This window comes from Bombus huntii, chromosome 7, assembly GCF_024542735.1.
Source record: "Bombus huntii isolate Logan2020A chromosome 7, iyBomHunt1.1, whole genome shotgun sequence".
In the NCBI taxonomy this organism is placed as follows: domain Eukaryota; kingdom Metazoa; phylum Arthropoda; class Insecta; order Hymenoptera; family Apidae; genus Bombus; species Bombus huntii.
Window position 1 is genome coordinate 4,448,099 of NC_066244.1, and position 26,680 is coordinate 4,474,778.

At 37.3% G+C, this 26,680-nt stretch overlaps 3 protein-coding genes across 3 annotated transcripts in view; 1 reads left to right on the top strand and 2 right to left on the bottom strand.

Annotated features, from left to right (window-relative positions):
* Positions 1-368: 368 nt before the first annotated feature.
* LOC126868017 (centromere/kinetochore protein zw10 homolog) lies at positions 369-24,011 on the bottom strand. The gene is made up of 11 exons (XM_050623152.1): positions 23,863-24,011; positions 3,490-3,833; positions 3,075-3,277; positions 2,199-3,003; positions 1,975-2,123; positions 1,797-1,897; positions 1,554-1,729; positions 1,252-1,458; positions 1,040-1,177; positions 837-970; positions 369-635 (listed from the first exon to the last, which is right to left on the bottom strand). The coding sequence occupies exons 2-11, from the start codon at positions 3,524-3,526 to the stop codon at positions 420-422; spliced, it is 2,166 nt and encodes a 721-aa protein (XP_050479109.1). The 5' UTR covers positions 3,527-3,833; positions 23,863-24,011; the 3' UTR covers positions 369-419.
* Positions 4,566-23,302, top strand: LOC126868009 (protein bark beetle). The gene is made up of 27 exons (XM_050623129.1): positions 4,566-6,291; positions 10,662-10,831; positions 10,928-11,121; positions 11,201-11,375; positions 11,665-11,834; positions 11,926-12,164; positions 12,247-12,496; positions 12,587-12,972; positions 13,141-13,793; positions 13,881-14,337; positions 14,486-14,876; positions 14,958-15,385; positions 15,464-15,709; positions 15,772-16,712; positions 16,799-17,262; positions 17,357-17,553; positions 17,684-18,082; positions 18,163-18,440; positions 18,510-18,763; positions 18,857-19,068; positions 19,154-19,278; positions 19,343-19,573; positions 19,653-19,778; positions 19,852-20,110; positions 20,197-20,398; positions 20,471-20,718; positions 20,800-23,302. Exons 1-27 carry the CDS (start codon positions 5,974-5,976, stop codon positions 21,589-21,591), a joined length of 8,805 nt encoding a protein of 2,934 aa, XP_050479086.1. The 5' UTR covers positions 4,566-5,973; the 3' UTR covers positions 21,592-23,302.
* LOC126868014 (RNA-binding protein fusilli) overlaps positions 22,946-26,680 on the bottom strand; it is a 28,777-nt gene continuing 25,042 nt past the window's right edge. Inside the window, exon 12 of the mRNA XM_050623145.1 lies at positions 22,946-26,653. Within this exon, the coding sequence (XP_050479102.1) occupies positions 26,471-26,653 (183 nt within the window). The 3' untranslated portion in view covers positions 22,946-26,470. The remainder of the gene's footprint in view (positions 26,654-26,680) is intronic.

The following is a 26,680-nucleotide window of genomic DNA, read 5'->3' on the forward strand; positions in this document are numbered from 1 at the left end:
TATTCATATTGATAAATGAGAAAGAGATGACCATTCGCAATAACTACAAAGTATAAACAGTGGTTGCTAAATTATCGAAGGTTTATGTATGCTGGTAGATAGCATTTCATGGATATGGAAAAAAATTTAAGTGTAGATTTTTATACATTTTTATCCTCTATTAATAATTTTTGATTATGTGAAGAACACATTATAAACGTAAGTATTACGGTATAAATATGAAAAGAGAAGCTCTAAAAGTTTCTAATAAGAGATATTTTAATATTAACAGTATAACCAAATAATATTACGTTGAAATGAATTTAATCATCTTATCATATTTTTATATCAATTATACTGTTAATATTAATGATAATTTGTTATAAAAATTAATAAATGCAAATCGTTTATTTCTTATATACATAATTTTAAGCTTAGCATTATTTTATACTAGCTAATAAATTTGATCTGCGTTCGGTATTTTGAAATAGCGCTCTAATTAATTGTTTAACCTGGGGTGCTGTAAATTCTCGCGCGAGTGGTCCTTTACCGTTATCCCATCTTACTTCGATTTCTTTTAGTGATGCACCCAGAACTTGTATCAGTTCTAAAAATTTCTCCCACTTTCTAACATGTTGATGAATCTTTTGATGAACCTGAAAGCACACCATTGTTCTTAATATTATCGACAGAAAGATATATCATTCCAGTTTAATTTCACAGGAACTTTTCATTATGAAATTCCTAATGAAATAGTATTTTAGTAGATTAATTTTGATGTAACCTTTTTATATAAATTAATCCATAATAAAAGTTTTTAAAATATTAAGTTATATATCTTTTCGACGTAAACTTACCGGGAATATTTGTGGTGCACGCTTAACGATCATATTAAATAATGTTACCAATTCGGTAGCAACATCAGCGGGAATGTCTTCAACAGATATCACTCTGATTATTAAGTCTTCGACCATTGAATTCATAATGCATCCTAAAATATTATTAAATTATTAATCAACTAAATACTAAGAAATATAGAAGACAAAAATTATGCACTAACCTACAGCTCTACAGTAAATATTCACAGGTAACACATCTACCCAAACTGTTTTTAATAATTCCAGCTGTCTAATGCACTGTCTCATTGCGCGTTCAGTACTGGGATGTAATTCGGAAGTTTGACCCAAAGCGGATAAACCTTATTTTAAAATAAATCATTGAAATTACTCGTTACTTAAAAAAATGTATAGATACTATTGTACAGGTACTAACCAGATTCTTTGAGAATATCAAAAATAATATTTCGTTGGTACTTCATGTGCTCTAAAAAGCAGGATGATCCAACATCTCTCAATACTAATACTTGATCCGCGAAAGTTAAATTGAGATTATGCAAGGATTCTGGTAATTTGTCCCTATACTCGTGTCCCAATGTGAGCAGGTGATGCGCGAGATACATGCAATTGTTATGAAACATAGCTACATAAAAAGTATACAAATATAAATCATTAATATTATAAGAAAAAGGTTGTTTTCATTTATATATACTATACATTAAATTACTAGTTTCTTACCGACTTGCTGCGGTATTGTTTCTAAAAATTTTCGGTGGTGTTCAGGTACCAATCCTGCGTACATTTCAAAAACATTTCTACAAGTATAAAATAGCTGCATAGCGCAGGTATCCGAACTATTACAAGCTTCATCCAAGATATATCTCGCGAGATTTAATGTTTCTCTCGCGCTGGTGCTAAAATATAATTCCCAATATAAGCTTCTTTTAACTTGATTGAAAAGTTTGGGAATTATTTCAATACCTTATTTGACATTTAGGAAGCTGAAACGTATCGTCACTTAATTTTTTATACGCCTTTATCTCGTTATAATCGTATGTATCTTCTGGGAATTCAAGTGGCTTCTAAAACATCAATAAAAAACATATAATTTACGTCACACTGTATTCTATTATATTACGATATCTCAAAATAAACTTACCTGCGGCTCGTATGTAATGCAATCATGTAAATCTTTCTTCATAATGGTTCGCGCTTTCGCTAATAAATCCTGACAAATTTTTCTTATTAATAGCTTATCAATATTCTTCGTATATTCTGATAAAAAGAGTTGATCATTTGTAATAAAACCTAAAATATTAAATGTTGATTGTTATAATTATACCTGACAGTAAAAAAATAAAAAAGAACTTACAAATTTCCTACCAATTTTGACCAAGAAATACTGAAAATCATTGATGGCTTGAACAATGGGTGTGAAATTTTTCAAGTCGGCGCTCGATGTTGGCGTAATTCGCGAAATGCAATCATCCTTTAACGATGTTGATAATCGTTCGAGCAGATGAGGTTGTATTTCTTTCAGGAATGTTCGGTCATCGTGTATTGTAAATTGAAAATGTTGATAAAGAAACTTAAACAATAATTCCAAATTGTAGAGTACACTTTTGTAACCGGGTAATTTCTTTTTGTTTAATATTTCGACGGTGAACACTTTTTCGTCGATTACATATACAGAACAATCATCATTGATAATCGGACTAATCATGTGATTCATAAGCGTCACTGAGAATTTATGCAGATGACTCGAAAGATTATCGATACGGTGCAAACCCTGAATTAAATCCTGCATATCGTCCACCTCATTTTTTACGTTCAATGTTACAGTCTTTGCGTCTTTATCGTCGACGCCAGTCCAACATATTCGCTCGTGCAATAACGTTGACGTATCGGACAAAAATGAAGTATACAGATTTAAATATTCTTCTTCGATCGCCGTGTAAATATCAAGATCGCGTAAATCCGTTTGCGGATTATATAAAATGGTCTGCATGTGGCATAATGTTTCAGCCGCATCCACGTATCGTTTTTCTTCTTGGTAATTTTTTACAGATTTTATGCATTCATGTAGAGTTAAGAGTTGATTGGAAAGTTGTAACATTATGTTCGACTCCTTTAACGCTTGAGAGAGAGTTTTTAATTCTTTCGTAGAACCAGATAATTCTATCTTAACCTGGAATAAACGATGATAAAACTATTTATGCTTTACACAGAGCTTTTGAAGATTACATTTACTAATCGTACCTGAGTATCTATCTTCTTTTGCAATGCATTCATTTCTTCGAGTAATTTTTCTCCCTTCGATACCAAATGCTGATCTTTCGTGAGTTTCGACGTAAACTCGACATAATTATCATCCATAAAATCTTTGACATCGTATTTTAATTTCGTTATTTCTTCCTGTATTTCTGATATCTTTTCATGTAAATTAACTTTTTCCAATTTTCCTGCTCGGAGGAGCAAACGGCACGTTTGAAATTTTCGTAAATGGCATGTTCTTTATTTTAGTAATGTAAATAAAAAATAGACAACTATTCACATAGGATAATATATGAATCAATAATATTTTCGTATCTTTTATTTAGATGTTTTTATGATAAATTTTATACTTCAATGAAAAATATCAATTACATTCGAATATATTAATTTGTATACATACCCGCTGTGATCAGTACATCAGTTAAAAATGATGTCATTTTGATAGGATATTTTCGTATATTTATCACAATTAAAAACCAGCTCTAATCACCTCGCTATTAAGTTAGCCTTAAGTATGATCACCTCATGTTTGTACACTAATATCTATACAATAATAAATGGTAAAAAATGGAATAAGCTACACTGCACCAGTTTACACTCTATCACAGGTTAGCGCAGTGCAGCTGTTGGTAGTGGCATTACGTTTATCAGAGCGACATCTCTCTCCGTTAGGTAGCGCCATCATACGATCATCGTTCGCCATTTTACGTCTTTCGAAATCGTTCGTTCGAAAGAGTAGCAAATCTGCAAAAACTTTTCACTTGTAATCTAAAGAAAATGTTTATTACATACATGTGTTTTAAATTTCTTAATCTAATAAGTAATAATGTAATATGAAACATCGTGTAAACTGCGTTAGTTCACATAATACTCTGGAATGTTAAAATTTTTGAGCGCTTCGCGTTTCAAACGATCGATATTTTGTACATGAAGCTTTGAACGAAAGAACTTATGAAAGTAAAGAAAGTTAAGAAATTTAAGTAAAATATTTCGTAGCTAGCAGAATAAAACGTATGATGCAGATATTAACGATATTATCGATCGAAATGTATTTGCAAATTGGCGTGTGTTTATGTACCCAAGTTAGTAAAATAATACGTGGTTATATCGTACTCTGCTCTTTTTCTTAGATAAATTATATATGTTGACATAGCCAAACTTTATACTATTAAAATTCATACAGAATAATTCATACAACTTACATAATATATTATGTAGATATTAAGAATATTACCATTCAAACTAATATGTATATATTATATTATGTATATTTATGTATATTTATATATTTGAGTTAATAAAATAATATACGTATGTATTATATTTTCCTCGCGTTTCCTCTCAAACGAGTAACTTTATACAATTCGAAATTCATAGAAAATAAGGCAATATAATAGATACAACGAATCCAAGTGGATCTTAAAGTCACGAAACGCCATAGACAAAGACAGGTTCTCCCAAGAGTAACTCACCTGTTTCACAACCTGCGTGACGTATTATACCGCACCGTGTCACGTGACAAGCTTTACCTTCCAACATTCGTAGGTGGTAGTAGTAATAATACTATAGTGGTTTATGGTAAGTATGGTAGTGGGCAGTGGGCCTAGTGAACGACGCGAGGTAAGGCGCGATTACTGGAAAGACAGCAGGAATATAACGAGTCGAGAGCCAGTCAAACCGCGCCCAACGTGACGCCAGGTGATTATCTCGTAGCAACGAAACTCCTTTCCGCGACATACATGCGTTTCGTTATACATATACCTTATAGATCACAGAAAATCCTACGATACCATTGAACGATTGTTTTTTCGAGCGTAACGAAATTCGAACGTACATCGTGTAGCAGTCTATTAAGAAATACATGGTGTGAAGTGTGACTTAAAGTGATATACGAAGATTTAGTGGTGAAAAGATTTTCTCATCGTATTGGTCGGATGCGTGAGAATGAACGGCATCTTTCTGATCGTGGTTGGCGAAGAGTTTGATGAAGGGAGAGTAACGGCAGCGATGGAAACGAGTCGCCACAGTCGAGCTCCGATCTCTCGCGCGTGAAGGAGCACGCCGAGAGAGGAAAGGTTAACGCTCGAATTTAAAATACAGTGCACTTTTCTGAGTTTGCGTACTGGTTCCGGCATTGGAGTGCTCGATTTCGATCGTGATTTACAGATCTCAGCTGAGCACGTCCGTCGAAACTCCGTGATTTCGATGAACTTAATTAAAATATATTTCCATGAAATTAAATCAATTCTGTCAATGAATTTTAAAGATAATTTATAACATCGAAATATACAATGAGTAAGAAGATTCCAAATAACCGAAGAACGTGATCGATTGTAGTGACAATTGGAAATTTATCTTACATAATGTAATATACATAGTAATACCTTGTCGTGGCTCTTTACGAACGCCGAGAATGACATATTGATAGTAATCAACGGCGGCATCGGCGTAATGACTACGGTCAGTGAAAGTATAGTAGAATTTGATTACGCGTTACATGGATCGAATCATCGTGTGACGCATCCTAGTATCGTGATAAATAACGAACATCTATAAAACGGAATCTGTGCCAAACGTAGAAAATTCCTATATTCTTTGGGAATAGCGTATTATTCTATTCGATAAATATATATGTATATCGTAATCTCTTTTTAAAAACCGGGGCATGTTTATTTATCGAAATGTCGCAACAAGTGTCATCAAGGTGTAACGAAGTTTCTAAACGAAACACCGAAGAGTATAGAAGTTCAGGAACTGCTGTCGTTCATAAAATTAGCGATAGTGACTATTACAAAGTGAAATTATAAGTAAAGTATCGTTTAAAAAAAAAAATTCAAATTATAATTAAAAAGAAAGACTCCTGAAAGTGCATACGCGAAAGAAAATGCGTATTCTGTGTTTGCTACTGACATTTCTGACTGTTTACGGACAGTCGGACGAAGGCTACGATCAATCTTCTATTTATTATACCGAGCCAACTTTCATCAACGCGAGCAATAGCAATGCCAATGGTGGTTTGTCGGAGTTGCACGGTGGTCATATCGTCCGAGGCCAGAGATTATTGGAAAGATCGAAGAGCCCTTATCTGGTGCGCGAAGATTTGTTCGTGGAACGCGAGGGCGAGCTAGTGATAGAACCGGGGGTAGAGATCCGGTTTGGTCCCATGATCGGAATCACGGTTCGTGGTATCATAACTGCAAAGGTAATACTTAAAAAAACGGTACAATACTAAGTTTATCCCTGCTACGTTCATTCGGCCATTTTCGTCCCAGTTATATTTTTCTAGCATTAAAAGATATTTCCTCGCGTACTTTGGACGAAATATGAACAAATTTCCTCTTGGTACGCGTGATTATTCGTTTCGATCTTATTGAAATGCAAATCTTGTTGAGATACGAATAAAATATTTTAGAAAATGTAAGGGAGTATAATAAAAATACTTGGATAGTAGGATAAACATCGACGTTTGCCGATTAACAATCTTCATATAAAAGTTACCGACAGAACGGAATAAATTTCCGCGAGAAAAGGAAAGGAGGGAAGTGTTATAAGGTAACTTAAGCGAATAAATTGCAGAGATTACAAAAAAAAAAAAAAAAAAAAATGAATTAATTAGAAATAAGAACGCGAACCACCGTTCTAAACGTTCATGTAGATATGAATAAACTAACGTTGAATGAACGTGACTCATCTAGACATACGATTGTGCACGTGTTACTGGTGTTGTTACGAACATGCCAGAAGTGACGGATGGCAATAATTCAAATTCCCAGAAAATTTTACGACTATACTTCCAGTTAGATTTCGCCATAACAAGCAAGAAAGCCCGTCTTTACGATCCTCTGAGAACTTATTCTTGTAATTGGTACCCTGCTTTTCTCTCTCTCTCTCTCTCTCTCTCTCTCTCTCTCTCTCTCTCAATAATAATGTTTCTTCGTGATTGTAACATTCCCTGACTAAACCAAGATAAACGTAAAGTTACTCGGAATCGATACTATGGAATTGATAAGCGATAAGAAGCTACAGCTACGTTTTTCATACATCAGCCTACATACCGATGATTCAGATTCACAGAAGACGTATACCACGTAAACGCTAGTTATTCATTTTTACGTATCTCTTTTATTAAATAATCGTACGATATCTTTGTCTATCGATTTTTTTAAAAAACGAAACATAGAATTATATCTTTTACTTTCATAAATTAAAGCGATATAAACTTTGCTAAAAAGATTTTTGTCTTTTTCAGACTTTGATCTTCACCGCGAATTGCGTAACACTTGTAGACAAATTGTAAGAATTAATTTACTACTCTTAACGTTTAATGGAAAGTATCGTTAATCCATCGTGAAGTCTTCTATTCGTAAACTACTACAATTGCTATTATTATTATGGAATCAAAAGAGGAATCGACAAAGACGGTTATATAGAAACGAAAAATAGAGAAAATCTGCAGATATAACACACCCGACGTAACGGAAACGAAACAACGCGTAAAAATATAGAGATCCCTGAATGAAGAATTTATTACGTCTGATAGATTGGCAATCGGTAATACGAGACATGTCGATTTTTCTTTTAAGAGTTGCATTATACGCCTTCGTATAAGGAAATCTTATCCCCGAGGAATAACCGTTCCCGTGGTAATTCTATACGTATAAGCTTTAAATTTGTCTTTCCGGTACAATTAGAACCCGCTTGACTCTCGAATACCCCTTAAGATCGTTTCGCCTCTTGTTACGCGCTACTTAGCTCCGGTTCGTTCGAACGTTGCTTCTTTTGGCTCCTTTCCGGAAGCGCAACGGTTGTCGGTAGAAGGTTTCACGATTTACAAATAACGAGGAATAATTAACGGTGTAACTGTTCGTCGTTCCGGGGGACAAACGTGAAAGTAAAGTTAAAACTTGCAAAACCGAACGGATCGTAGAAGAGGAGCACGATATCGATTCACAGTCAGACATATCCAAACTTCTTCTCGATATTCTTTCGTTTATTTCAGATCTAAATTTATTTGAAATTTATTTAAATTTATTTCTTATCGTGTACTTTCAAATTATTGAATATAATATTATATCTAAGAACTTTGAAAGGAAAATTGACCGATGCGAAAGAAAATTAAGAATCTTGTAATTATTTTTTTTTTTTTTTTTAATATACTGGGCATAGTTTAACGTTAGTTCAAGCTAAGTTTAAAGAAACTACGACAGTTTCTCTTAGAATATTAAAAATCTGCTTGATTGCCACCAACTAGAGTGATATTGGAAGGCAAAAAATACGAAAACTGCGGCGAAGCTAGCTTTCGGTGAAAGAAAAAAGCACGGAAAAGGGAATCGAGACGAGGGGATAGAATGTCTCTGTCAAAGGACTCTGAATGACCGGAAATTCCAGAAACACGCGAGCTGAGCTGATTGTTAGTTTATTCGCATCACGTAGCGGCAACGCACAGATCGAGCTCGTTGTGACCACTCGTTGGGAATATGCGTACACAGGCTGTTGCACAGAATGGATATTATTAATATTCCGGTAGTCCGGGAACGAATACTTTCCCGTTGAAAGAGACTCGTTTCCAATCTGATTAGGTATCTTATCTTCTTTTTGAATTTTTTGTCTTTTTCGAGAGATAAGCATCTAGATAGGGCTTCGAGGATGGTTTCGGTAGACACTGAAATTAGTTCTATGAGATAAATATTTAATACCTATACGGATCTACTGCCAGACTGCGAATTTTTATGCGAATTCATACTTTCGAAAAAAAAAGAAAAAGAAAAAATACGATTAAAACAGACAGAAATTTGGGTTTACCTATTGAGCGTTATAAACTACGTTTTGGATATTTTGCGCCCATGATGGCTCGATGCAAGGACCACCAATGATTTGCATTAAAAGATATCTTAAAAAGTTCACGTTCAAACAATTTCTAGTAGAGAAGTCCCTGCTGTTTCAAATTTCTTTCCTAATGCGAAAAAGCCGAATTACAGTTTACGCTATTTGCGTTTTATATTGATACATAGAATTTGAAATTGTAGCTTTTTATATAGAGTATACAATTGTTTAGAAACTCGACGCCGGGTTTGATTCATTCCTACAAAAATATTACGTTGTCACTTGTTATTTTTATTGGATGTATCAGATATACTTTTACATATTATACGCATTCTATGGATTGTTGTATCTTTCAATTTCTCTCAACTGGCTGAAATCAAGATTTTATTCCATGTTTCTGTCTTATCTTTCCCAAGGATTCGTCTACTGTCCGCTTTTAGCTGATTTTCCGCATTAGTCCTTTATCTTTTTCCACGTTGTTCCAGGTGTATTTATTTAAGACAGCTAATTTGCTACTTCGTTCATAGACGTCTATCGCCTCTAAAATCTGTTACCTAAACACTCTGACGCGAAACACCGTTGGGATATATGGGGAACCTTCGTACATTAAACTAAATTCTATATTTAATAATAAAAAAATATCATTCCAAATTAAATTCTATATTTTTTCGTGCACGAAGGATTACACCGAAAGTGGAGAAAATTGTCGCCGTTTCTAATTATAGCGTAGACTCGCGTGACGAACATCCGATAGGCATTCAAAGGCTGGTAGGTGGAGTTGTTCACCGGCCATGTAGAAACGAGGCTCTCTAACCGGGGTTAAGAGAAAACGAGTGGAAGTAATCCATTTACATCGGATTTCTGATCGTGGCGGTTCCGCGAGGGCAGCCGGCAAAAGCTGTTGCGAGGAAGAGGTAGCTCTAATAGGTCGATCAAAGAACGAGACACGGAATGGCGAGCACACGATGTGAAAAAAGCACGGACGAGCGAATCAACTCTGTACGCTATGCCGCCTCCACCACGCGACGCGTCTTAGGTCACGGATCAAACAGCGGTTCTTGGCCTGAACTGTTAACCTACGACCTCGCTAATCCTCTTACGTTCCAACTCAGACGAGACCTTCCCTTCACCTTGTGCGCGTGCACCAACCATTCTCGACTACGTATCAACTCGTAACTTTGTGATTAATTGCTCAGAGAATGGACATTTATTTGTAGTCTACGATCCACGACTATAGCGAAGGCTACGAGGCTTCTCTCTATCTATCTCTGACAGAATCTTCACCCATTTGTCATCCCAATACTTGTTGGAACGGAGAATTTGAAAAGTTTCGCCAGTCGATCGTCTAACAAATAAAATTACCAAGAGAAGATTACCATTAAAATTACCGAGATTACCATTAACGTCGAATGTTAAATACCGCGTGGCATAGCGAACGTGGTGTATCAGCGAATTCTAAGAAATGCATTTATAGAAATTCGAACGAAGAGCGATAGCTACTAGGAGGAATCCTTATTACACGAATCGTAAGGGTAGTAGGGACTTAAAGGGGGTAAACGATGTTCCACCGTACTCGACGTCGAATATCGAACGTAGAATATTAATCAAACATCGTACAGCCAAAGTCGTAGCGAATTGCAAATTTAAAGTACTCGATATCGGGCCTTAAATACCGTACCGATACGTTGTACGTGTAAATATCAATTCGATCGATACTTATTCATAGTTCGTGTATGATTTGTGATTAAGGGTGAACCACAAGCTCCAATTTTATTAACCGGAGTAGAAGCGAATAATCAAGTTCATCCTATCGAAGCACCGCCTTCGATACGACTGGTCGATGGACCAACTCCGTACGAAGGTAGATTAGAACTTTTACATCGTGGCGACTGGAGAGCTGTGTGCACGAATTCGCGAAAGTAAGTAAACTCAGTTTGCGTAAACGTAATTCGCGTAGCATTTATATATCCTATGCCTTCTTAGCACGTTAATTAAATTGATACGTTAATGCGTAGCTGGACAAGGGCTGATCTGGAAACAGCATGCAGGCAGCTTGGTTTCCAAGGTGGAAGATGGTGGTCGTGGATGGATAGACAATGGCCAGCGAAGCCACGATTGCTTTACGAACAACCAGGTTGCAGAGGCACCGAGTCCTCTTTAACAAGCTGCGAGAGATGGTCCGAAAGGCAGCTCGGTGGCGGTGTTTGTGGTACAGTTTTAACCGAACCTGTAAACGTACACGTAGTTGTAGCGTCCGTGAAAGATCACCAACACCGTACGATTTTCAGATTATCATCCCGATCTTGGAATATCGTGTTTACCGCGCCACGATGGAGCCACGAAAGCGATTAAACATTGGAGAGGCATTCGTTTCGAAGAAGCGTTGTACGATCGACCACTGATCCAAGAAAATACGCTTTACGTGCGGAGATCGAAGTCGATTCTACGGAACGTTGTGATCGAGTAAGCGTTTCATAGTTTAGTCGTACTAATTAAGTAAAATGTAGATCGTTTTCATAGCTCGAAATTTGGAAAACAAATTCAGATGAATTTTGGCCTTTGAATTATAGCTAATTATATGGCCTTAAAATTGGACGATGCTAGGAAACAGAGATTGGTGATCGTACCGCGAATTATGAAAATCTGTTGGATCGATCACGATTTCTCTAAAATTGAATATCGGAGACGAGCGTTATGTCTCGACGATCGAAGCTAATGAACGACATTTAGTAACGTTGTTTCTGTTTAAAAGGCATGCAGGAACAGGTCGGGAATATAATGTTACGGCAGCGATCGATGTCGAGGGTGTTCCACCGCAAATGGATTCGATTTCGGTTATTCATGCTGCCTTTACCGGCATTAATGTCACTACGCCGGATGGCCCTGTCATAATCAACAATAGTACCATTCAAAACAACAGAGGTAACGTTATTCCTAGTCTCGTCCGATAGAACTATTCGAATTCCACTTGGTCGTTAATTTTTATATTACTAATCAACGATTACATTCGTAGGATATGGAATTTACGTGAATAGTTCGTCGGGAATGGCACGCATCAATGATTGCAGTATATTAGATAACGGAGCCGATGGAATCAAATACGTTCATTTCGACGAACGACCCGATGACAAATTAGATCGTACAGAGGTGTTCGATTTGTGTACATTTCCAACTACGGCCAGTCAAACGTTTCCTGTTATTATATCCATGGAACAGAGCAAATATGCACCTAACATAAAACGTTGCCCACAAGTAAACGAATTTATAAATTATCGTACAAATAGTCATAGAAGATACGAAGAGAGTGTCATGTCTGGTGTAATGTTAATTTTAGCACATCTTCACAAGACCAGGACACGTGTTGACTATGCACTTTTTGCAAATGAAGACTGACAGAAATAACAGTGCTATGATAGAAGTATACGATGGTATAGGCGAAGCGGAAAAATTGCTAGCTAGAGTGAGAGTAAAAAATGACACGTTACCTCAGAGTGTGGCTACAACTCGACAGAATTTGTATGTAAAATTCGTCGCCGAACCACGTACGAATACTATCGTTTTCGTGCGACTGTCTTCTGGTTATAGTAAGCTCGCAAATCACTTAAATTTCATCTTAACTTTCTATATTTCTAATCTTTCCACCTCTAATCTCTGTATCTCCGATTCTATTCCAGAAAAGACCTACGATCTAAACGTGACTGGAAGTATCGTAGCCGGTAACAATGGAAGAGGAATCGCGGTAGAGAAACTACGATCAGCCTTGCACGTCCACGAAACCTCTGTATCCAGCAATAAATATCTAGCCGGCGTGCATGTGTTGGGCGGCGCTGCGGATGTGAATATTACGAGCAGTCGCATATCTTTTAATACGGGAGACGGCGTGAACATTACCCTTACCGGAGGAAATCGCAATGTGTCTCGGACAAGTATTTCCTCCAATCAGGGCTACGGTTTTGCAGCGTGGTTTAACGACAGTTCCACTACCGAATACGTCTATTTTAATCAGACTACCGTAGTCGAATATTCGCAGATATTTCGCAACAAAGATATTGGCATCCTAGTGAGTATATTCTAAGAAAAATGAATTAGCAGAAGTAGATTTTTATCGAAGCTCCTTTTATAATTCGAAGAATAGCAATTCCATTAATGTGGATGGCTGCATGAACCTACGAAAAAGACAAAGTCGATTAAAAAAAAAAATCACAGTTAACGTTCGTATTATTTATAGGTTGGTAATGCAACCGGCAATTCGTACGTGAACGTGACGGGTAATTGGTTCAATAGTAGTTCTGAGACTGCGGTGCAAATAGGATCTAGTTGGAGACACGACGAAGGATTATTGAAACTTCAAATTGGCCACAATTCTTTCGTACAGAATACAAAATTTGGGATCAAATTGAGTCCTGCTCTCAATTTAAAAGCAACGATAGAATACAATTATTTCAGAGAGCAGTCTAGTGGTTGTATACTAATCAAGAATCCTCTCTATGAGGAATTTAACATCTTGCCCGCGGACATCGTTGTCAGACACAACGAATTTTACAATAATCGTGGTGCCTTTGTAGTCAGCATCGGTCTTTCACCCTACAGCGATGTACAGAGATTATTGTTCACTAGAAATTTTTTGCGTGACAATCGTGTCCGAGAGCTGTTCGACAGTAGGAATACTGTGAGATCCAGATTAATTCCGCGTTCCAGAGTCGCGGCTGTAGTCGTTGTTTCATCGAGCAACGTCGAGGTTTTCCGTAATATTTTACATAATCCCGAATCACGATACGAAATTGGCTCTCATTTAGAAGATCAGAGTAAGATTATAAATTGTACTTATAATTGGCTTGGATTTGCCGAAGAGAATAAGATATTCGAAAGATTATTCCATAGGTTTGTACTGTTTAATTTTACATTTGTTTTATAAACTTTACGACGGTCCAATTTTATAAACTTTTTAACGTACTGTTTTCATTTTAGAAAAGACAGATACAATCTCGCCAAGATCGAATACTTGCCGTACTTGTTACATAGCAGCAATCCAGGGGCCAACACAATCATCTCAAATCCAACATTTGTTCCACGATTCGTTACACCCGGTACAAACTTGGTCGGTGGTGAAGTGGATGGTCGCGAATTTTTAAACTCTGGGGAATACATCGTTGAGAGGGATATCAACGTGCGACCAGGTGGAAAATTGATTCTGCACCCTGGGGTCACTTTGCGTTTCCCACCAGCTGTGGGAATGATGGTTGCTGGAACGTTAGACGCTCGTGGGATAAGGCCAAGCGATATCCTGTTCACTTTGAAAGAAGAACTTCTTATGGATTCGGACAACGAGACTCTTACGAGCCAAGCATTTAGTGGACTAAATGAAGCGGAGTCCGTGCCCGTGAGGCTTCTTGGAGGAAAGACGAATCTTGAAGGAAGATTGCAGGTAAAATTATTTACCATTGCTGACTAAACACTGAATCAAATGGAATTATAATCATTAGGAAATTGACGTAAAATTATAAAATCAAGAAAAAAGAAAAGAATTGTACAATTTTGAATTGCACTATGGAATTCTTACGTATGCTTAACAGGTAAAAGTAGGAGAAAAATGGGGAACAGTATGCAATTACGGTTGGACAATCCGAGACGCGGCTCTAGTATGTCACCAATTAGGTCTCACTTTAGATCCAGACAATTGGCTGCTGGAACGTTCACAAATTCCAAACGCTGGTATCAACGAAGACATTATTTTAAGTAACGTTAGATGTACCGTGGACGATAACGATATATCGAAGTGTAAAGCAGAAACAGAGCAGAATTTTGAGAATTCTTGCACTCACGAGAACGACGTGGGTGTTAGATGTTCAGAAGCTGCGTGGGCGGGTCTTCGACTGGGACCGTTAGCCCTGAGAAGCGATCTTCAATTTGTAACGATAGAAAAAGCAGGTCTGCTCGACTACACGACAAATTCCTTCAAGCCAGGTACGTCTTATAATAACCATTTAAACATTTTTTTTTAATTTTTCCAAAATACGATCATAAAGGATGGTTAAATTTGCACAGCTCTTCAAATTGATTTCGCAAGACATTCGTTGGACAGTGTTAGAATAATTGACAATCTGCAAGACGGTCTAGGAATTTTATATTCGGATATATACTCGGTGGATGCTGTAAACACTGTGAAGAACAGCGATTTCTCGCAAAACGGGGGCAGTGGGATCAGTTTCAAACAATTGGGAATGGAAATCGTCAATTCTCGGATTGAGAACAATAAAGTCGCGGGGATAAGGCACAATCCTGCCCTTTCTGCAGTTCAACAAAGAGAATTCGCTGGGTGGTTCCTACGTATGCCGGATTTAATTGATTCGTCGTATAATCCAGTAGTCATACCGTATAACATGAGAGACATTGAATTGTCTAACGAGGAAACTAAATATATGATAACTGTCAAAGTTACCGGTGATCCTATTCGACAACGTATTGCCATTAAAGTAAGCGTATCGAAAGAATTGACGTTCCTTTCTGTTTTTGCAAAGAAATAATTAAAAAATACTTCTCTGATTCTACAGTGCACTCCAGGATACGTTATCGGTATTCAACTTTTAAATCCCATCGAAAATCGTAGTACGGAACAGATCGTTCTACATGATTCGCAATATGTCGATCCTAGTCGGGAAAGTTGGAACTTGAAACGCGATTTGGCAATATTTCCTGCAACATCGACCTCTTACGCTGTGATTTTAGAATACGATAGCGGCACCAACGCACTTGGAGGGGCTGTTGTTGTTCTCACAGCTCTTCAAGCTCCGATACAGGTATGGGGATTAGAATATTCAAACGTTTACAGTATCGAGGATATATAAAGTATCATTTACAGGATGTACGAAACAAAATCGTAAGAGGCCCCATCCCAAAGTTGCTAGTAACCAAGTCCAAAATCAAGAACAATAAGAAAGGTATACTCGCGTCATTTTACAATCGGTATCTGGATGAAATTGGCGATCATTTTCTTCGAAAGGCAAACGAAACTATACAATTGGTCGCTTGTGAGATTTCTCACAACCAGGAGCAAGCTATTTACGTACATTCACCTTACTGGAACATTTACCAGACGAATATGTCTGAAATTGCGATTCACATTAACGACAGCTTGATCACAGACAATGGCAAAGGGATATACCAATTCAGTCGCGATGCAAGACATTCGAATAATCTTTTCCATTGGATAATGCAAGATAGTACGATCGAAAGAAACAGAAGGGGTGGCTTTGAAGTGATTTTGCCTGATGTGTGGCAGTATAACGAGAATTTCACGCACACTTTATATTTTGATAACAATACCTGGCGAAACAACGAGCAGTTTGGCTTTGTAGTCGACGGCCACTATGCCACCTTGAATATGTCCAATAATAGATTCGAGGGAAATCAATGTAAAACTGGTTTGATTTCCATTCAAGGAATGGAGAAAAAGATGCAGATTAACAACAATTATATCGAGAGCAATACTGGAGGCTATATGGTAGAATTCAAGGCAGACAGCCAATCAGAAATTTTGGGAAACGTCGATGCGCGTTTTTATAACAACGAAGTCAAACGAAATACCTATGATCCAGCTAGTATGGGACCACGTCGTACAGACGATAGTCCTAGTTACGTTGTTGGGTTTCATGGTATACAGAAAGTGCAAATAAACAGAAATTTATTTGGCGATAATTCTTTGGACTATGAATTATTGGCTGGCATTAGAACAGCTAAAATTAACAATGAAGTCGATGTGTCGGAGAATTGGTGGGGAACTGATAACGATACTAAAATCAGGTATTAATTTATCCATATAACAAACGTTAATCTATGATTAATTTAATCGTCTCATTATATCTCATGTAAATATTCGTTATTCACAGACAAAGTATTTTCGATTTTGATGACTGGAATGATCACGCAGTTGCCAACTACCGACCTTTCTTGACCAGCGATTCTTTTGATTCTTCGGTGTCTGCATCCTGGCAGATCGGAAAGGAAATAGATCTAGATAATCTAGGTGGACGCATAGTAGAAAATCTATCCATTCATTCCAGAGACAAGCCTTACGTTGTAAAATCTGATATCACGATCATGCCAGAAGCCACATTGCACGTTTATCCGGATGTTGTTATGGAATTTGCACCCAACGTTGGGATTCTTGTTCTTGGTACATTGAAAGCTGTAGGTGCACCTGGTCATGAGATAATAATGAAACCGATGGAACGCGAAGACGTTAGTGACTCTACGAACGCAAAGTTAAGAAAAAGTGGAAATATAATTTCCGTGTCGGATGAAACTATCCGTCTTTGTAAAGATGGACGATGTTCGTCCCTGTACAACGAAGGTAAAACTTTTTTAAACATATATACTGATACAATAAATATATATTCATTTTTTTTTATCCAAGCTGGGATATTCATTTTATTATATTCATACAGGATTCTTGGAATTCTTCAATAGAACAACCTTACAGTGGATACCCTTGTGCGACACTAGATTTACTGAAAGAAACGCACAAGTAGCCTGTCGACAGTTGGGCCACGACTCGCTTAATGTCTATGTATCCTATGATCGTAGATACGAACTTCATCCTGGTTCTTTAATACGCGTTTGGTCTTGGCCTGAACCATTGCAGGTAAATAAAAGTACACCGTTTAAAGCGATTTGATGATCGTTGTCTGTTTTGAGTGTTGTATTCGTTAATCTCGTACTTCTCTTTTCTTAACATACATACATACTGGATATTTTAATGTATAATATTTCAGTGTACCGGGAAAGAAGTGAAATTGGAAGATTGTCAAATTAGACTGAACGGCCAATTATACGGGCACCGGCACGAATGCCCATGGGACAGTCAGTTCGTCTTCATAAATTGTGGGAAACGTAATCTGGACGATTCGCATGACTATTGGGGCGGAATACGGATTGCCAACAGCGAATTCGAGCGTCACTTGTACGAGCATCGTATTCACGATGTCGTGACTCACGAAACAGTAAGACGCGTCGAGTCGGTGTTAAGATACATTAAGATCGTCGGTGCTGGTATTTTGCATTTTGAGAAATCAGCTGCCCTGCAAACGATTATGAAATCTCCGACGATAACGCACGTTAACATAACTCATAGCGCTTATCACGGCATTAACGTGATATCGCCGACCCATACAGTTCGTATCGGATAATGTTGCTCTTTTATTATTGACTAGGTCTTTTTATTATTTTATCGATACATTTGTCAATCTTGTAGGTCGAATTATTATTCAACGTTATCGACAACGTGCTTGGAAATGGCGTGAATTTACTGTCAATAACGGGCGAAGGACGCGAAGCGGATGAAAGTTCGTTTACTCCAATTAAAGATCTTAGTATTCCTTATCATTTGTTCAGCATGATCGATATTTGCGATACTACTAAAGAAATTACACTGGAGGAACGAGTTATAGTTTATTACAAATACGACAATCATCCTGTGAATTGCGTTAAGATCTTTCGCAGTGCTTACAGGGCGAAACCTTTTGGATTTAGGTATCCACTTTTCCCAATAGAATATCTATCCTTCTTTAATTGTATCAAATTTAATTTACATCGTTTTAGGCTTTTGCAATTTAATTTGTTTAATTCCACTGGAAAACCGGGCCGAACTGATAGCATTACTTTATACGATGGAGACATTTATAATATCACTGCCAAAAGGATAGGCCACTTGGAAGCTAATAGTCTCGATGAAAAGAAATTATTCAGAACTCAGGGGCCAAGCCTTAGTATAAGATTATTCGCCAATGGTGCAAGCAACGTACATGGATTTATTGCAGAAGTAGTCACTCTACCAATCTCTGCTATTGGATTCAGTAAGGAAAATTATTACGTAACTCGAATATGGTATATCGATGTCATACTCTTCTTTCTATATATATATATACATATTTTTTTTCACTGTTCAGATCGTGATGTGCAACATAACATTTCCTATTCTGTGATAACTAACTGCCGCGAAGGAGCGATTAAATACGCTAGTGCTGGCGAAGTGAATGCTATAATGACCCTTGAACGTAATCAATTCACGAATAATTGCGAGAAACTGTATGGTAATTTTTCAACCTGCAAGTCAGCTGTATGGTTGGATGTCCAAAATACTCAATCTTTGTACTTCAGAGTAAGCATTCCAATATTTGTTAAAGTATCTTTTGATTACTTAAAATGTGCGTGTCTTTTTAAACATATTATGTTCGATATCATAGAATAACGTTGTTCGACAAAACCAAGGCGGTCTTTCGATTCGAGCCGATTCCAGGGGCTCTGCCACTTCATTGGAAGGATGGATTCATAATAATCTTTTTGCAGAAAATTTCAACAAACCTGCTCTGTATGTAAGAAGGAACATCTCCAGTGACGCTAGCGAACAGAAAGGTTAATCGAATATTTTTCAGATACGTGGAAGGTCGACAAAGCAGTCCCTATCAAGAAGTTATTATATTCAGAAACTATTTTACAAAGAACAATGCTCTCTATGATAATAACATTGTCCTGAAACAAGTAGTCAGCAATATGACTCTGAATTATTTGCATGCCAATCTTGGTGCGCATCTCTTGGAAATCTCTGGATTCGAGGGAGTTCGTTTACCTATCTATCAAAGCACATCTCACAATGGTTTCTATAAGTACGCGGCTCTTCTTCAACATCCGATATTTCAAACAACAAAAAATTTCATTCGTAAATTCTATGAAAAATTATTTCAGAAATTACGCAGTGGACCGTGATGGCCGTAGCACGATAGTTGCAGGAACCCCTGGCCAACAATACGTGGATAACGTTTTCTTTAATCCAGACAACGATTACGAAATGCTTACGATGAATAGATCACAGTATGCGTAATACTAAATATCGTTTTATAACTAGATGCATAGAATGTTAATCATATAATTTTTAATTATACAGACAGTTAGAAATGTGGAGGTCCCATATAGATGCACGACACAATTGGTGGGGATATAACGAAACCCTAGCTGTTGCTGGTAGAATCAGAGACAGGGGAGATTCTCCGGAGCTGTTACAAGTTGACTATCAACCTTTCCATATGAGCAATCAGTCAGTCTTAAATGGCAAATGTCCACCAGCATGGGATTTAGTGGGCGATACATGCTACATATACATTGGTGCTCCCATGGATTTTTTTAGCGCTCGAGAATTCTGTAGAGTGAGTCATCGATCGCTGGAACTCTTAGCATGTCTAATTACCTGATTTATAGGCTCGTTTAATGAAATTTGTTCCAATGCCGTTAGTCTGTGAACGCGTCCATGCCGTTCATTATGGGCAATTATCTGGAAGTTTGGCAATTTCTGCGAAAACAACAAGTTGGATACGATTATTCCGATCGTGCCTGGGTACAACAATTAGATCGTGTGGATAAGTGCACCACTTTCATATATCAGACTATCGAAATTGACTACTGTGCTCAGCCAAGTCCTTTCATTTGTGAAATCGGTAAATTTTACTATACATATAATTCTAGGAAAAAGGATATATATATATATCTTTTTTTTTTTTTAATTCCAGATCCTAAAGTAAATATCGATCCGCTATCTTGGAGAAAAGACATAGTTGCAGTGGCTGTGTTAGGAGCAGCTGGCGTAGCCCTAGCGTTATTAACGGCTGCTATCGCACTCTGGATATCCAAGTCAAAAAGGAGGAACCTCGAAAGGCTAGAGAGACGGAATTCAATCAGACAATCTTTGCATTCTTTGCGATCAGTCGGCTCCACCTCTGGTTTCACTGAACTGGCATACAGACGCAAACCTATCGCGGTAAATATTCTTCTGTTTCAAGCAATTCTTCCACCTCTCTGTCGTAGCGCACAATTATCATTACGCAAATATTCATTTCAGACAAAACACTCTACAGATACTTTGAACTCGAAATCGCTAGATTATAGAAGAATGTTAAATGGTGGTAGTATAGATTCAATGGACAAATCTCAATTAAACTCATCCATGGAAGACAATCAAAGCTACGATGTGTACGAAGCGCATAATCCAAGATATTCCCCCAGCACTAGCGATTTCAAAGGAGCTGTTCAAAAGTACGGCGCTCCGCAAAGCGGGGACAATCCGGTCTTTGATTTGACATATCGCAACGAAGGTTTTAGAAATCATTCCACGTTCGCTTCAAGAACCACCAACGACTGGCCCGTTGAATCCATCACAGAAACCACCGCTGATGAAACTCCAGTCGTCGATGCTACCAATGAGAGTTCTTACCTTCATAATACCTCTACCCTTCCACTAAATTCGAGTCTTGCCTTGACCGACTCTATCAGCGAATTGAAACGCGATATCGACGGATCAGCGTCATACAGTACAATGGATTACGATTCAAAACGCAGTTACGATAACGCAACGTTCACACCGAGTCAGATATCGGAGCCTGTACCAGAGTATGCTCCAAACTTTAATCCTCCGATACCGCCTCATCCTTATCATTATCACGAAGAGAGGCCTCGAAGCGAAGCATTGTTAGAAACTAATTTGGATACAGGAGAAGAAAAGCCTTTACGTTCGAAAAGCGAAGCCTTGCTGGAGACTAATTTGGATGTGTTTTTGGCAAACGAGCCGACGGAATTGACGCAACTGTCAGCTGGGGCGCGAAGCAAAAGTCAGCCCTTGGAAACGGCAATGTAAATTGTTAATGGGAAGTGAAATTGCTTCGTTCGTTGAATTATGTAGGTATTGTAAATGTTAAAAAGGAATACTGCCAGGAATGTATCCGCTGGCAGAGTATAATTTTTATCACGTGAAACACGAAGAAAGGACTTCTAGGTGGAAATTGATTATTATTACTCAGCCCACCGAATTTAATACTTAAGCTATTTGAACTCAAGAAGAAAGACACGGCAGAACGCTGTCATTTTTTCGAAGAAAAATATTTTACGTCTGCTATCTTCTTGTAGCTGAGATCTCAGTATTCGGGTGGCTCTTAATTTAATAGATGTTAACGGATGAATAAGAAGGAGCTTGTTTTACATTTTATACAAGATGCACTTGCGCACAATCCCAAGTTGTACCTAATTACGTAGTACGTAATGCATAGTATATTCACTAATGTAATGACTAAAATGAAACGTTTTATTATACATCGTGTACAAAGAGCGAATGATACAACGATATGAGCGATAGTTCGCTATTGGGATAATTTAAAGAGTCATCTAAAGGCACGCGAAGCGCACATGTAAAATAGTTTCTATAATACTTCTCTTTGGAATTACACTAAGATTGGGAAACGCGACGCAAAAGTGAAAAATATGAAAACACGTCACAAATGCATGGTATTACACTGCCAAACACGTTGAAGAGACTATACTTTATTATATTAGCACGATGAGAGGAACTCACGTGCCGACGTTGTGATAGATAACTCGTCCGAGTATAAATTGCGTTTTAGTCTCGTTAATGTACTGATGGTTCTTATCGCATAAGCGAGTTATACATTAAGGAATACTACATCTATACATATATACGTTTTTAATCAACACGAGAATCATTTAATAGATATAGTTTTCCTTATAGTGTAGGTGATCTCACCAAACGCCTTCGTAAGAATTTTATCGAGCAACAGATTATCCGTCCGTACGCGTAAGATCATTATAGCCGTGCCTTATTTGGCGTATATATATAATATATAAATACAACAGACATCGCACAAAAGATGTCTTTCACTGAATCGACTTAGGACACTCCGTTATTCGTATTTTTTTATATCGTTAATTGTAAGAGAATCATAGAGATTTTACGTATAAGTTTTATCGGTGAATAGTAGCTCAACAAACAAAGGTGTACTATGTAACTTTATTCTTCCAAAGAAGAAAGATTAAGACATTATTTAAGGAAGCAAGAATAAGCGTCGATTTACGTGCAAAATATTTTTGACGCACTTTTTCAGGAAGTAATAGTACGTTCGTTTAAATTATAAAATATTTGTAATTTAATAATTTGTATATTGAAGATTGGTCACGACAGTACTAATAAACAAGATGCATTCGATTAAATGGTTTTATTATCACATTATAAGAAAAATCGAAACAAAAAGAATGGATTTTACTTTTTTTTTATATACGTTACAATTAAATAGATATCTTGGACTGTGTATACAATATATTACACGATATAATGAAAGGGTTGACGAATAAATTATGGAAGACTATTTTAAAACAATTATTGAATATATTAATATTAATATCGTTAATAACATTATTAAATATCGGGATCAGATTACTATTCGTCGTAGCCGTTTTTTCAGACTGCAGAAACGATCAATCGGTGACAGAAGTTCGCCTGTGTTTACAGTAGACGAAAGCTTCTCATATATATATATATATCTTTTTTTAATTTTTTTCCTTAAAAAGCTCTTTGTGCGGTCAAGAAGTGGGTCACATAAATATAAACGGCTTTACTTGCTCAGCGTCTTCTAGACGCGATTTTTTTTTTTTTTTTTTTTTTTCATTTAAATATGCTGAATCTTATTATAAGATAGGCATACAAACGTATGTATATACAATTTTCTATTATACTAACATGATAGGAGAGTCACGCCGAGATCGAATAGCTAAAAATTTCCGTCTACGGAATAATTCCATTAAATTTGCATGAATTATTTAAATATTTTGTTCTAGTCTGTTTCTCAGATCGGGTGAGCATAATTCGAGATAAAATTTTTTGTTTAAATCTAACACGAGAAATCATCTTAGAAATCAGGAGAACGCCGTTCGGTAGGAACTATCCATATATGACGTACGATCAGGAACTACAATAATTAATTAAGTAAAATAACCATCGATCTGTGTAGAAAATAAACTGAAGCAAAATCGTTAAATAATTCATTGCGAATTTGAAAAATATCGATGTACATTGTTCGAAATAATTAATTTAATACGAATAACAATGATAGTACTTTACCTGATATTTCTCAGTACGGGGAACTAGTGTTTTTGGTCCCTATAACGTATGTCACAGCAAGAAACAAAGAAGAAGGGAAAAATTATTGCACCAATATTGTGTGACATAGCACGTTACGGTAACGAGAAATAGAATCAACAATGCGGTTTGTTCATGGTGCTCGTTAAATCGGAGCACTGTTTTTTTTATCTCTTACAGTTTAACTTAATTCCTAAAACACTTATTCTTACGAGCCGGCGATATTAACTCGCAGCCCTAGTATTTTCGAATCACCTCGTCACTTTTCATTGCACTTTTCATCGCGACCAAACGAATCGCTAAACGAAATACAACACACCGCGTGTCACTAATAGCTCTGCTAATAGTTTTAGCGCGTACGTACGATCAGACAACTTCAGGTACCTTTGAATCGAGAGTTTCGATGGTGGCGATGTTAGTTAAAGGTCTCGATATTATTGATCGATCCATATATAACCTGTTCTCTCGTCTTCGATCTTGCGTTCTTTCAATTTTTATAACTCGCACGGATGCAAAAATATAAACTCAATTGAAAGAAAGATATTCATGTTATATATGTTGGTATTTCTTGTTTCTTTAAGTCAGAATGTACGGTGAAGTTTTTGGCAACTACAACTACACGTCGATTATCGATTATTATCGAAGCTCGTTTCAAACTTAGCTGTAGTGTAATATTTATGAAAAATATGTATATCTATATATTCGTATATAATGTATATATATTATGTTATTCGTAAGATATTTGACGACTTTTTATGATGCTTAACTTTTAGCGATAAAACGACCCTGGCTTTTCGAACGTCACTCTTTATATCTAAAATTGCACCTTTATACACGAGCGCGGTTTGCAGGAACAAGAACAGAGAGGAACATTTGCAAAACTGCAGAGACATGTTCTCAACTCAATTTTTATCCAAAGAATGTATAATTCATCCCTCTCTCGTGCGTAATTATATAAGCCAATGACATTTGCACTATCGATTCTAATAAGATTTGAAAAAACTCGTCAAGGCTTACTTCTTTTTGCGCAGAAAATTATTCGAAAGATCCGCTATACGTTGCAACTAATTCTAAACTAATACACTGCAACGAGGAAGGGGTGAAAAAATGTTGAAACGTATCGCTTTACTGGGGAAAAATAGCGTTTAAAAATTATATAAACTAATTACGTGATTGAGCGATCGATAAAAATCTCAGGTATCAGCATTCTCGACCTGGTTTACCAATGTTAAATAACTTGTGTATGTTAAATAACATATGTATTATATAGCAGTCACTGTAGAAGAACCGTAATTATACGTATGTACTTTACTACAAACAGATACGATCGATTACAAGCAGAAACCGATGATAAAAATTGGCTCGAGGTGGTGACGATATCTTAAAGGAAAAGGTTCGCGAAATGTTTGCAGCATTCGTGGCGCGATCCGATGACAAAGTATCGTTAGATCGTCGTTATCGCGCGAATCGTAGTCTCCTACAGCGATTCAGGCAAACCGATGAGCCGGAAGCTAACATGAACCGACACTTTGGAGTCGAATAACTTACTCGATAATAATAAAACTTGACAACTTTACGGCGAACCAACGACGATAACGTATCTCGTTCGGATAAATTCGCGATATAGGGTATATATTATATATAAATTTCATATTTAAAAACTTTATATTAAATTAAGTAAAACTCTAAAAATAAAAGCGCTATATCACGCCGGTGATTTTACTTCTCCTTTTTCGTCTTTTTTCGCTATATTAACCAGAGTAGAGATTATCGTAGTTAACACGTTCGATCGTAATATTATACTATAGCCGGATACTCGGAACCACAATGTGCCAATGCGAGCCAATCTTCGTACGAATTGAATGCTAACGCGTCATGCGTTCAATTCGTTGCTCAAATTCCGAATATCAGCCATACGGTTGCGGTCATTGATTCCCAGCGAGCCTACTTAAAATGATCGAAACGTGAATTATTCTGGAACGCCACGGTATATTAGTGACACGACCAGACGATGCTAGCTGATCGCGGTTCGTCGCTCCCGGGAACGTATGCATCTAGCGTCCTGATGCTTAATCACAGAGCGGCGAATGGAATAAAGCGAGAAAAAAGAAACAGACGTGAAGATGGGGTGACAGAACAGAAGCCCAGAGGGGGAACACGGGGGGATGAGGAGAATAGAAAATGTGCCGTGCGCGTCCTGTTCCAGAGGAACTGAAACAAACGACGAGAAAGAAACGACGTCACTGCGTTATGCTACGACGACTTGCATCTGTCTCTAGACTAGAAAGGAACGTGCCACCCTGCGACACGTTAGATTTACGGGGTGAAAGATGGGGGGAGCTTCTTTCGAAGATAAGAAAAAGATGCGAATCCAGTCACGTTGGATACCTTTCGAGACTTCGTATCGCGAATTTCCTCGAAGCTGTTTTAAGACAAGGATTCTTCTTATCGCACGTACAGGTGTACGACGATACGTTGCCTTCTTTTACAAGCAGCAAATAAACGTAACCGTTCAGTTACTATCGTGCGAGGCTAAAAGATTCACTCAATCCTGCTGAGAATCGCATGAATCTTGATCGGACAATCGTCATCACACCATGAATACTTCGATGAATGGATTGCATTCTGCTTGGGGAGGTGCTGGAACAGGTACACGCTTTTCCAAATCCATTCGAGGGAGGAAAGCGTCGATACGCGTCGGTTCTGCGGTTGGTGTGGTCGCAGCAGGCACAGTTGCTCCTGGTGCTAATTGCAGACATTCCGCCGGAGTTAACTGGAAATGCAATTTTCGCAATTGTCG